The following is a 12,228-nucleotide window of genomic DNA, read 5'->3' on the forward strand; positions in this document are numbered from 1 at the left end:
CCATTTTAATTGGAAAAAAGACACTGATGCCAAAATAGCTTGCTTAGCGTAAAAGGTCAGAGCCAAAATAGGGTTGCAAATAATTTTATTGATGTAAAATCAACATCAATCATTTTAAATCAAAATATTTGCAACCCCATTTCGTTTCTACCTATTACACATTGTAATAAGAGAAATAAATGGAATCCATAGTTTCTTTACCTTTAGGTTCATCTAATAAGTAAAGTTTTTCGAATCGTTTATAAGAATTTTGGATTATATGCATTTATTAGCACACCTCAATATCTTGTAGTTTTCAGTTTTACACAGCTGTCGCATATCAATTCGATATTGTTTTGCGGGCTGTTTTGTCGTAATTCATAGAATTTCGTAGTCCCTTTCTTAAGGTACGATACGTAGTGATTTGGCAGGTGCTGATATCAATTTGGAACTTCCATAGATCATGACATTGAACCCGGAAAATAAAATCGATCCAATATTTTAGATTATCCATTTCCAAGAAGTTTAGAATTTTTGAGCTCTCTTTAGTTAAAGAATTAGAAGACATTCATGGAATGTCTCTTTGTCCCTTTTTTTAAGCTTCTAATACCTTCAATGGTCAACGTGAGCAACTTTCATTCATATAATGTTTGATCGGTGATACTAACAAAACTATTAAAGAATTAGAAGACATTCATGGAATGTCTCTTTGTCCCTTTTTTTAAGCATCTAATACCTTCAATGGTCAACGTGAGCAACTTTCATTCATATAATGTTTGATCAGTTATACTAACAAAACTATTAACGGCAAAANTTCACAACACATATTTCCATACTATAGGTATAAGATTAATGGCTCAGTTATTTATCATAGAAATGATCAAAATTTATTCAAAATTAATTAAGTACAAAGGCGTAAGTTTTCTACTTCCAAAAAATATTCGGGAACTATAAATAATTCAACGTTTTCAAATAAAGAAAAGACAGAGGACAGTTTTTGTTTTGTATTACAGAGTTAATTTGGAATTCCAAGGAAGTGTCTCGTATTTCCTGTACACTATTTTTGAAAAAATCAAGATAAAATTCTATCGTACCCTTAAAGTTCAGAATTGCGTAATGCAATTCCACGAAGTTTTCATACATATTTGAGCAAAATTTATTAACGATATAAATTATACTGTAGAATATAAAGTAATTACATAATGGTCCACAACCATTACAAAAAAACAAAACCTTGTCTTAAACATAAAATTTTAAAATAGTTATTCGCTATTAAATAACTAGACTAATAATCCGTCATTGGAATGTTGGAATCTTGAATTTTGATTGAGTCTTTGAATAATCGTGATCTAAATAGCTCATTGGCTAAGCACTTCTACAATAAAATTTTATGCAGAACTTTGTCTACATATACGACTTTTAGATTCTTAATGGCAAGGGGGCCAAACAAGAGATCCGAACATAAAAATAAGAACTACCATACAGTTAGATAAATGAGTGTTTTAAAGAACTTTAATAATATGTAATTTCATAAAGTAAAACTTAAAATGGATCAAAAATTAATCTACTGATGGAATTATTCACCAAGCGCAAATTTCCAGATGCATATTTTTACTTCCGGTGTACTAATGGTCACAACCTTATTTAAAAGACGATTTTAAAATTATTTGAATTATCGTAATAATACAGTAAAAGCTCTTTATTCGCGGGGTATACGTTCCATAAATATACCGCGAATACAAAAACTGTGGGTATGGAATAGTAATTAGTATGGAATCATAACGCATACGTTCTAAGATTCCAAAAGAAAACCAATATGTATCAAAATAAAATCAATGTATTGATAAATTCGCAATTAAAATTAACCGTTATAATCACCTTTAGGCAAGGGTTTAAAAAATTTAGTGATTTTTTCTTGTTTTGAATTTTGAATTAGTCCACTCGGTTACATCTTTTATAAAAGTCGCCTCGGCACGAGCCAACAGTACTCAAAAGACGCTGATGCGTTGAAAAATAACACCGAATCCTTTTCTGTTTACCGATTACATCCGCTAATAATGAAGTGTTTAACCGCGAATACACGAACTGGGTTGCAATTTTTCATCCGCGAATAAGGAAACCGTGAATAAGGAACTTTTACTGTAATTAATGAAATCGAATAAAACAACTGTTGAGTCTTGAAACGTCAACGACTATTTCGTATTAAAGGAAAAAGAGGTAGCAACAATAATTATCGTTTAACGTAAACAAAGTACAGTGTCGACAAGATTTTCGCATTTATTCGTTTGGAAGCTTTTAGCGCTCTTGTATGTAAACTGGTATGTGTCTATGTCTAGTTTTGTTGAAAATGAGTAAATAGCTAAACATTCGTATTTGTATTCTCGGAATCTTGTTTGAATAGTTCTCGTAATCATTGCAGAGTCAATCGGTCCCAAGGATTTCATTTAAATCACTCAATCCCTTCAAATGCATTGAATAACATATGCTTCAGATTTAAAAATTCCGTTTGATATTGAAGCAGTTACATATCGCCTTGCTATTTGCATTTACAAATAGTGAAATGTTTACTCACAAATATAATTATTAAATCGTTAAATACATTGTTTAATGTGTTACGAACTATTCAGTTATTACCTTATTCTAAATTAGTGTTTACTTAGATAGTTGATGCACCCTATGGTGTCGGGTGTCCTGCTACGATATTNNNATTTCCAAAATTTTATTTATAGGTTTTCCTCTCTTTTCCTTGATCTAGATATTCGAATTAAAGCTATGTGCATATACTACTTTTCCGCGCCATGATTATATCCCCATCCCTTACCCGACTCATCTCACTTTCGATGTCACTTAGGTATATACAGTAAAAACTCTTTATTCACGGGGTATACGTTCCATAAATATGCCGCGAATACAGAAACCGTGGAGATGGAATGGTAATTAGTATGGAATCATAGGGGATACATTCTAAGGTTCCAAAATAAAACCAATATGTATCAAAATAAAATCAATTTATTGAGAAATTCGCAATTAAAATTAATCGCTATAATTCCCTTTAGACAAAGGTTTAAAAAATTTAGTGATTTTTTCTTGTTTTGAATTTTGAATTAGTCCACTCGGTTACATCTTTTATACAAGTCGCCTAAGCACGAACCAATAGTACTCAAAAGATGCTGATACGTCGAAAAATAACACCGAATTCTTTTCTACTCGGTTAGATTTTTCATAAAAGTCGCTTCGGCACGTACCATCTGTACATACTCCAATGATTTCGATACATTAAGGGGAATCAGTAGTACACGCGCCGTTCAGTAAAAACATGCTTATCGGTTTTAGATATCATGAGTTTAATGTTTGGAACAGAGGTTTGAAATTTTGTAGTAAGACAGATAAAGCTTTTTTCTAAAGCATGTCGAAGGCCATTTTTAAATTTTTTAATTCCTATTGAAAATACACGTCCTACAAGAAGCATCAACTTTAAGCACTTGTAAAAGCTTTTAATGACCATATTATTGAAAACCAAAAAACGTACCGAGTTAGTGTGAACCTTTATCTGTTACTATACAAAATATCACATATTTATCTCGCAGCGTTAAATCACAATGTTTAGAATAGAAATTCATGTTTTAGGAAAAATTCACGCTAGGCGCGAGCGGTCTATTGCGGTCAATTCCCTTAATAAATGACACCGAATCCTTTTCTGTTTACCGATTACATCCGCAAATAATGAAATTTTAGCCGCGAATACAGGAACTGGGTTGCAATTTTTTCACCCGCGAACAAGGAACTTTTACTGTATATGTATATTAAACATTTCACGTTTANAAATGACACCGAATCCTTTTCTGTTTACCGATTACATCCGCAAATAATGAAATTTTAGCCGCGAATACAGGAACTGGGTTGCAATTTTTTCACCCGCGAACAAGGAACTTTTACTGTATATGTATATTAAACATTTCACGTTTATTTCGTAAAATTGAACAGCAATCTAGAGAGATATCAGTGACCTTTATATTATGCATGAACATTGCTCTTCTAAAAGTGTATATCAACGAGTACAATAAAAAAGATTTCTAAGATGCATAATCGAGAGCGTGAATGCCGTATAAGATGCACGCTTACAACACCAGCACTAAGCAATTACATTACTTCATTAAAAGTGAAACCATTCCGACCAAAACAAATCTTCCTGACAAGAAGGCGCTGATATGACCAAAAAAAAAAAAAAGTGACAGGGAGAAAGTCGATGGGCCAATATTTAATATCATCCATAGCACACCGCTATTTAAATTGGTACTATCTGCCGTTGTCCGTCCAAAGTGGAGCATGTAGTGTGAGCGAGCTTCCGGTACAATCAATGGACGACGTGATTCAATTTAGTAATTCTGCTGCATCTTGCAACATTCGATCGCTATCGAACATAAAAAACAATATCACCGTCAGCATTTCACCAATTAAGACGACGAAATTGACGAATTGTAGTCAGGACACGTGGAAATTTCGGATTTAACGGCTCATTGTTTTCACCGCGGTAAACGACTGCTAACCGATAAAAACAAAAGTAAAAAACACTTTTCAACATCAATTTTCCCGATTAAAATTCAGCTGAGGTTCAGCACCGATTTACGAAAAAGAAATGTTTGGAAATGAACCGAGAATGTTTATCCGACATGTATTAGAAAACAATAATTGAAGTCTTGTATGATGTATGAATGCACACGTAACAGTCAGATCTTGTTTAACCATTATATGTTTTGATGTATATTTGCAGCGCGGCGCTGTACGGGTGTGAAACATGGATGATGGGGGCGGTGGAAAAGAAAAGGTTAAAAGCGTTCGAAATGTGGTGGAAATAGGCGCATGATGAGGATACCGTGGATAAAGAAGGTTGGAAATGAAGAGGGATTGGAAAGAATAGGAGAACAGAGGACTCTATGGAAGTCAATAAGAAATAGGTTGGTAGGACACCTGTTTAGGCATGAAGGTCTAGTCAGAGACAGATTAGGCAGAAACTGGAGGTAGACCTTCATTAGATTACCGCTCGCAAATAGTTAAGGGTGTGGGATGTTCAAGTTTTAGGGTAATGCGAAGATAAACTCAGGATAGGAAAGAGTGGAGATGCGTGTCCAACCAGTCTTAAGACTGACCAGCTTACGAGGATGAACCTTAAAATATTTAAGTAAATCATCTAATTTAACTTCCGATGTCAATGCGGTAAAGTACAAAATATAATGGGCTATGATAGTTTCATGTTTTATAATTTGCACTTTTTCGAAAGTGTAAAATTTAAAATTATGGATAACAAATCAAAAAAAAAAATCAACCCCATCGAATATCGCTTGAACATATTAAATAAAATTGTTTAAATTTATTAACTATAAATAAATTGTAGTTTTTTAAATTTAATTAAATATTTTTATTTATTTTTACCCAGTAAGTTTGCGTCAGGGTTGGTCTGTGTTTTACATGAGTAAAAGCCATTAAAATCCGTTCAGCTGTTTCGAAGATTAGCTCGTACAGACACACAGAAAAACAAAAATTTATCAAAGATCCTTTGTATCTTAATGGAATACAAATATATTAATGATCTTATAAAAGTTTCCATATAACGGACAGACACTTCCATTTAATTTTTATATATGTAGATGTGTGTATTGATAGTACTTTCACATTCTTTGAAATTATTATTTATAAATAATCCGCGATTGAAGGAACATTTTATGAAAAACGATCTTTTTGTCACAAAAAAAATTTCAATCGTCGATCAAATAGTAAATTTATTTAAAGTAGTACTTTCACATGTCAAGATCGTCCGTAATGCGATAAATTTAAATAAAATTTCATTGGTAGGTAGCCAATTTATATAGGCAACCAAAAGTACCTCCCTGCAGCGAATGTAACATTGTAGTACCACGAATATCTGTTACTATAAAAGCTCCATGCGAGCTTCGAAAAGCTCACGCGTACTACCGTTAAATAAGTTGCCTATGCTCATGGACCGAACCATGGTCCAACTACACAAATAATAGGTAGACTGGAATTCTTACGGTACCGTTACTGCATTATAAATCTTTTAATGCATTATTCATTACCTGTTTGACGAAACATCACAGAATAATAATTTCTAGATCGCGTTTCCAAATAAGAAACACTAAAAATGCAACTTACACAAAAACATTAAATGATATTCAGTAAAATCAATGTACCTACTTATTTAATTTGTTTTTATGAAAAAACAATATTGTAAGAATCTATTTATTAAAATATACGTACTTCAATTAAATAGCAAACGTGTAGGTATTTATCCCAAATATGTATTATTCGCGACAATATCTATTAAATAAACACTTGGAAATTGTACCTCTCGTTAAATATTCTTTTTGTAAATATCAACGCAAACATTTGTGGAATAGCAAGAAATACTTTAATACAAAAAATACACCTGAAGAACCTTTTAAATCATTCATTTCGATATAGCACCTAATTTGCTTAAGGAAAGTAAACATTATCAATTTACAAACGCACGCAATTTCTACTGAATTCAGTTCAAACAAAGAATTTCAATAACAACGGAATCTATTTATCTCTCGTTGCGTCTACGTATATATAAATCAACATTCAATGTGTACATACGCAGTCAGGTATCAGCAAAAGAGAGAAAAAAATGCTTACTACGAAAATACAACTAACTAACTGTTGATTGACTTTGCTTTATGTATTCTAAAATAATTATAAACAATCAGACAGTCATTCCATCACGAACTTCTTCTGTCAGTAGTTATTTTTAATTATTAGAGAACTAGGGAAATAGGAAAATGTTTAACTTTAACAAGGTCAGTGTAAATCTGTTTTCAAACGTAATCTAAAAATAAATACTTTTTTCCTGTTAGTTTAAGATAACAAAACAACAATTTGAACACTTCATCCGGTCAATTGATAAAATTTGACAATTTCTTCTCTTCCTAATTGAACCTTTTTCGAAACATTAGAATTAAAACTGTAAAATTTAATCAAATACAATCGAACTGCGATGTGACACATAAAAACTTCGAGTAATCAAATAATACTTCTTTAATTAGTATTTCTTTGTGAATGAACACTTACGTATTTATTTCAGTAAAAATTGGTCAAATGTTACATAAGTGCCTTAATATCTATGCTATTCAAAGGAATAACAAAAATTATGAAACAGTACTATCAACATATTTTTACATACATAGTAAGTATGTACATATGTATATACTACAAGTGTGATGACATTAACACTCGCAAAAGTGTCTTTAATGTAATATATAAATAAATGAAATGGGCACAGTATTTTTTACTTATTGTTAGTAGTAACTAGTAAGTCAAACAAGTGAACTTAGCAAGAGCAGAAACTGAACTGCCTGCATAAATACGTTAAAAAAGATAGGTTAAAATCGACCGTAATTACGGGATTCCCCCAGAAAATTCGACTTATCGAAGTTGGCGCAAAATATTTCGTTCAAGTTATCAAGATATTCGAGTAATCGAAGTTCGAGTAATCAAGACAAATTTACACGCATTTCCTACTTTTGTCGCTATTGCCAACCAATTTTGTTGGAATTATCGAAATGTTATTGTAAATGAACCGTGGTGTAAAAGTAAAAGTTTTGTACATAAATATATATAGCGAATGCTGAGGCAGTGATAATATTGTACAGATAATCTTTCACTTATTTCTGTTTCATTTCGTCCGTCTCAAATTTCCCACCCCCAACCACCGCCCACCTATTTCGACTATTCTTAAACGCAGTTGACACACCAAAATGCTTTAAAGTTTCCAACACAGTCCAATCACCTGCACATTATGATATCCGAAATATGTGTTAAATATCATTGACGACTATATAAAAATAGGCTTTCTATCCTTCGGGAACAGTATAATTTTTAGAAAATACCACAAATGGCGCAGTAAACGCCATCTGTAGCACAATGCTACATTTTAGGATTATAATTTTTGTGAATAAAATTGACTCTTAAGTCCTTTTCTGGACCCCTGGCAAAGTGTGTACAAAATTAGGTTTTACTGCGGCTTCACTCGCATTGATGTCAGCGACGACTCCCTAAAACTAATTTTATTTCTCAGGTACAGTATTTCTTTCCTGGATAAAAGGCACCCCACATTCCTTTATGTACCCCTAACAATGTGTATACAAAATTTCATTACAGGTTTTACCTGAGGTTTAGCTCGCGTTGATGCCCTAAATAAGTGTCAAAAGTGATTGATGACCACACGAAGCTACTTCTACTATCTCTTATGAACAGTATTTTTTTCTGGATAAAAAGTACCCTATATTCCTTTCTGCATCCCTGACAATGTGTGTACAAAATTTCATGACAGGTTTTACTCGCGGCTTCGTTTACGTTTGTGTCCTAAATGCGTGTCAGCAGTGATCAGCCTCCGCCACACGAAGCTAATTCTACTATCTCTTGTGAACAATATTTTTTCTAGATAAAAGGTACCCTATGTCCTTTTCTGTATCCCTAATAATGTGAGTACAAAATTTCAAGATAATCGGTTGAGCGGTTAAGGCGTAAAAAGGTAACAAACAAACCTATATTCACAGTTACATGTATTACTAACGGAAACATCCTTTTTTAAAACGGTTATTCCCTTATTACAGCACTTTTCCAATTAATTTAAAAATGAAAACACTTGAACTATCTCAAGAGAATTCAGAAGAACCGCCAGATAGTAATATAATTTCACCGATTTAGAATGCCTTATAATTTTAGTCATTCATTCGACCATCCTTACACGTTGCGGCTGTTTCCTCAGAGATTAGGTATACGTATATAAACACCATGGTCTACTAAGAATAGCACTCAATCATTTCCTATGCTTGATAGAAACCATCTTGATGCACTCATAATGGATTATCTAGCATCAATTAGAGCAATAGCCACTACTTGCGTTAATGCATTATACATTTAATGTCGTACTACAAATTGCAGCTCTTAGTAGTAATGGATATAAAATTGTTTCGGCGATATTGTGTTAAATAATCTTATTTAATTTAATATGAAATATTATACTGAAAATTCAATTTCTGAATTTTTTTACACACTACACGCTACCTCAAATTAATGAGGGAAAAATTGTTGCAGTTGTCACACCCCCGTCGGGAATCGAAACCGGAACCTTTGGTATAATATTTCGTATTAAACTAAATCACTTCTCAAAAGATGTCTAAATTGTATGTCTATTTTATTTAGTTAAAATTCGAATATATCAAACGGAGTTATTACTTTCAAATGTAGCGAGACATATTCTGACCAAATCTCTCACGATTTGTGTTTTAAAACTGGGTATTTGCAATAATTTTTCGAGAACAAAAACAAGAACTAGCTAAGTGGCATATAAGTACACTCAGGAAACTAGAGTCTGAGAGAACGTCGAAAACTAAAAACAGAAGCCTGTAGGATGAACGATTCACATCAATTATTAGATAGGAAGAATATAAGTATATAGATATAGAAAAGCGTCCACCAGGTAGGCCGAAAAAACGGTGGAAAGTTAAGTTAAAAAAGATATGGTACCTTGAGTACTTTTGGTCACGCAGTACTTGCAATAATAAAAATTTCGGAAATTTGTTAATAAATGTTTGGAGAAATAAGGACGAGGAAGACACTACAAAATCTAAATTAATATTTAGGAGAAAGTGCTTCAAAATACAAAATGAATACGAAACCTCCAACTCATTCAACCGAAAAATAAAAAATGAATTTCTTGGGCGCATAAAACATGAGATTTATATGTAACTTAAGTATTTACGTGCAAGTTTTTATTTACATATTACAACATGAAATAGGATAAAAGAAAATAGACAGTGACAAAATGCATTATATATCCACAAATTCTGAATTTTGAACAGATGGGATAGCTTCACTAATATGAGATAGAAGTCGTAATAGCAGATGTGGATTATGCACTTATATTTCTGTAAAAAATGAGTAACCGCGACATATAGGACAATGTATGTACTTGGGTACATCTCAATTGCATGATCATTAAAAGCATCATTTTAAAAACAGTCACTTTCGTTTTTGTTAACACAGGAAATGCTTTAATTATGCGCATATTCACATGTATATTATATGTATTTCACCGGAAGAATTGATAACAATACCTACTCTATGATATACATAATTCATACAATTGATGAATGTCCTTCACCCATTTCACATGGCTTTAATACAATACGTGATGTTGATTTTATTTTATAGCATTATTTTGAAAATATAGGTACTCAATAATTGATTTGAAAACAGCTTATTCGAGGATAACGAATAAAATTGTATTAATTATTCCTTTATTAATTAGTTTTAGGTTTATCGTGAACGTGAATATTTTAAATTAATTTCCCGGGAAAACGACAGACATTAATTTCAATTTTTTTGTTTATTCAAAGAACGACAAACGATTTTCTTAATTAGGCTATGCTTTTAAGCACTAATTGCTTTTTTATGAAAAGAAAATGAAATGGATTGCTGAAGTCAAATACTAAACCATTTGATTAAGTTTTCTTAATTTTCTTTCTCTTTTGGTGTAATAAATAGTGTCTCTCGATTAAAGTATCGGAGGCAACACAAGGTAAATAACTATGCTCAAATAGCTTGAAACAAGTATTCAATTACTATTTAATTTTTCCATCTAAAGAATAGAGGATAATTAGTAGCGAGCTGAAATATTTTTAGTCTTGTTGAAAAAGTATAATAAGTATTTCACACATTAATTAAATGAATACATTTTCAATCGTGAGNTAAAAGTAAATGTCACCGCATTTTAAACTTGCCAATTTATTTTTTATTAATTATGGATACGTGTCGATGTGAAGAGTTTGACAAAATAGCTGAGAATATTAGAGCTTGGGTGCCTGGATCTATTCATCTAATACAGAAAATAAAGTGTGGTAAGTAATTGTTCAATATATAATTATAGTAGTCAATGTGTGAATCAGGGAACTGACGATAAGACCAGGGTTGCCATCTGTAAAATCAACAAATCGGGATAAGGCAAGAAGCTTAAAAAGCTGTGAATTTATTCTGAAACTAATATAAGAGCGACTCCGACAGACAATTATATTTCAAACGGTTACGTGATGGATCATATGATTCCTTAATTATAAATTTTTTAATAATTTTATTTGAATAAGCAGCACCCTGACCTAGGCCTATGACCCGATGCAGCGGGCAGATAGCACAAGTAATTTTAAAACCTGGAAGGTATAATAGTAAAAACCGCCAGGACGCTCCTTGAACGCCATCCTTATATGTATATCACGGAAATCATATGTAATTACCTTGTAGGGCAAGTAACTAGATGTCATTTTTTTAAATAAAGTTTGCGAGTAATTATTTATCAAATTGTAAAATATAAAAAAAATTGAATGCCTACTCTATTTTAGGTATCATCATTATTAAAATTCGTTTCTTTGATGATATACCGCATTGGATGTTTTCAATTTGCGATTGATTTCAAGCAGGACCTTTGAACGAGAAACAAAACGGAATATCATGAAAATCACTTACCGAGTTCGGAAATGATGTTTTGCAGAGGCCTCGCCTGGTCTGCGTTCACGCTATCGACGTCTAGGCAAGCTTCATAGAGGTACTTCAATTTCCATTCGACTGTACCCGTGTGAAGGGGTAGCGGCAGAGTGTTCACTAGTTCTCGTACTCTTCGAGCTTCTGGAAAACAAAATATAAAATGTATAGACATTGTTTCGTGAAGTAAGGGAAGATTTAATAAACAAAACCAGTTCCAAGAATAAAAGAGCAAGATGAAAAATATATGTAGCCTAGAAGAAATAAAATTTTGATGTTGCGAAAATGTTCAGAAAATCGGATATAGATAGGACTAGTCAGATTAGGTACTCAAAGGTGCAAAAAGAACCCTCCATATTTATTATTCTAATGTTATTTCCTAAATATTGCAGGCATATTAAAGACATTCAAATAATAGAATTTCAAACTAAGCAGCAATAAATGAAAATTCCTCAGTATTTGGCAGTTTCACAATCAGTGTAAGAATCATACCTACCTAACCATACAGAATAAAACATTCTTAGTATTAGAAAATACTACAAATGGCGCGGAAAACGCCATCTGTAGTACGATGCTACATTTTGGGATTACGTATGCTCCAACAAGGTCCATTTAAATATATGGATATCTACTTGCTGAAACGAATCCCGGCGTAGCTAACCTCAACGTGATAGGCAC

The 12,228-nt window shown here is 32.4% G+C and overlaps 1 protein-coding gene across 3 annotated transcripts in view; it reads right to left on the reverse strand.

Moving 5' to 3' along the window:
• LOC108737373 (protein gone early-like) overlaps positions 1-12,228 on the reverse strand; it is a 129,355-nt gene that overhangs the window by 87,047 nt on the left and 30,080 nt on the right. For all 3 annotated transcript variants that reach the window (XM_025973752.1, XM_025973753.1, XM_025973754.1), the window contains exon 5: positions 11,536-11,694. In XM_025973752.1, the coding sequence (XP_025829537.1) occupies positions 11,536-11,694 (159 nt within the window). The remainder of the gene's footprint in view (positions 1-11,535; positions 11,695-12,228) is intronic.

The sequence above is a fragment of the Agrilus planipennis genome, unplaced genomic scaffold (genome assembly GCF_000699045.2).
Source record: "Agrilus planipennis isolate EAB-ADULT unplaced genomic scaffold, Apla_2.0 scaffold159, whole genome shotgun sequence".
Classification (NCBI taxonomy): domain Eukaryota; kingdom Metazoa; phylum Arthropoda; class Insecta; order Coleoptera; family Buprestidae; genus Agrilus; species Agrilus planipennis.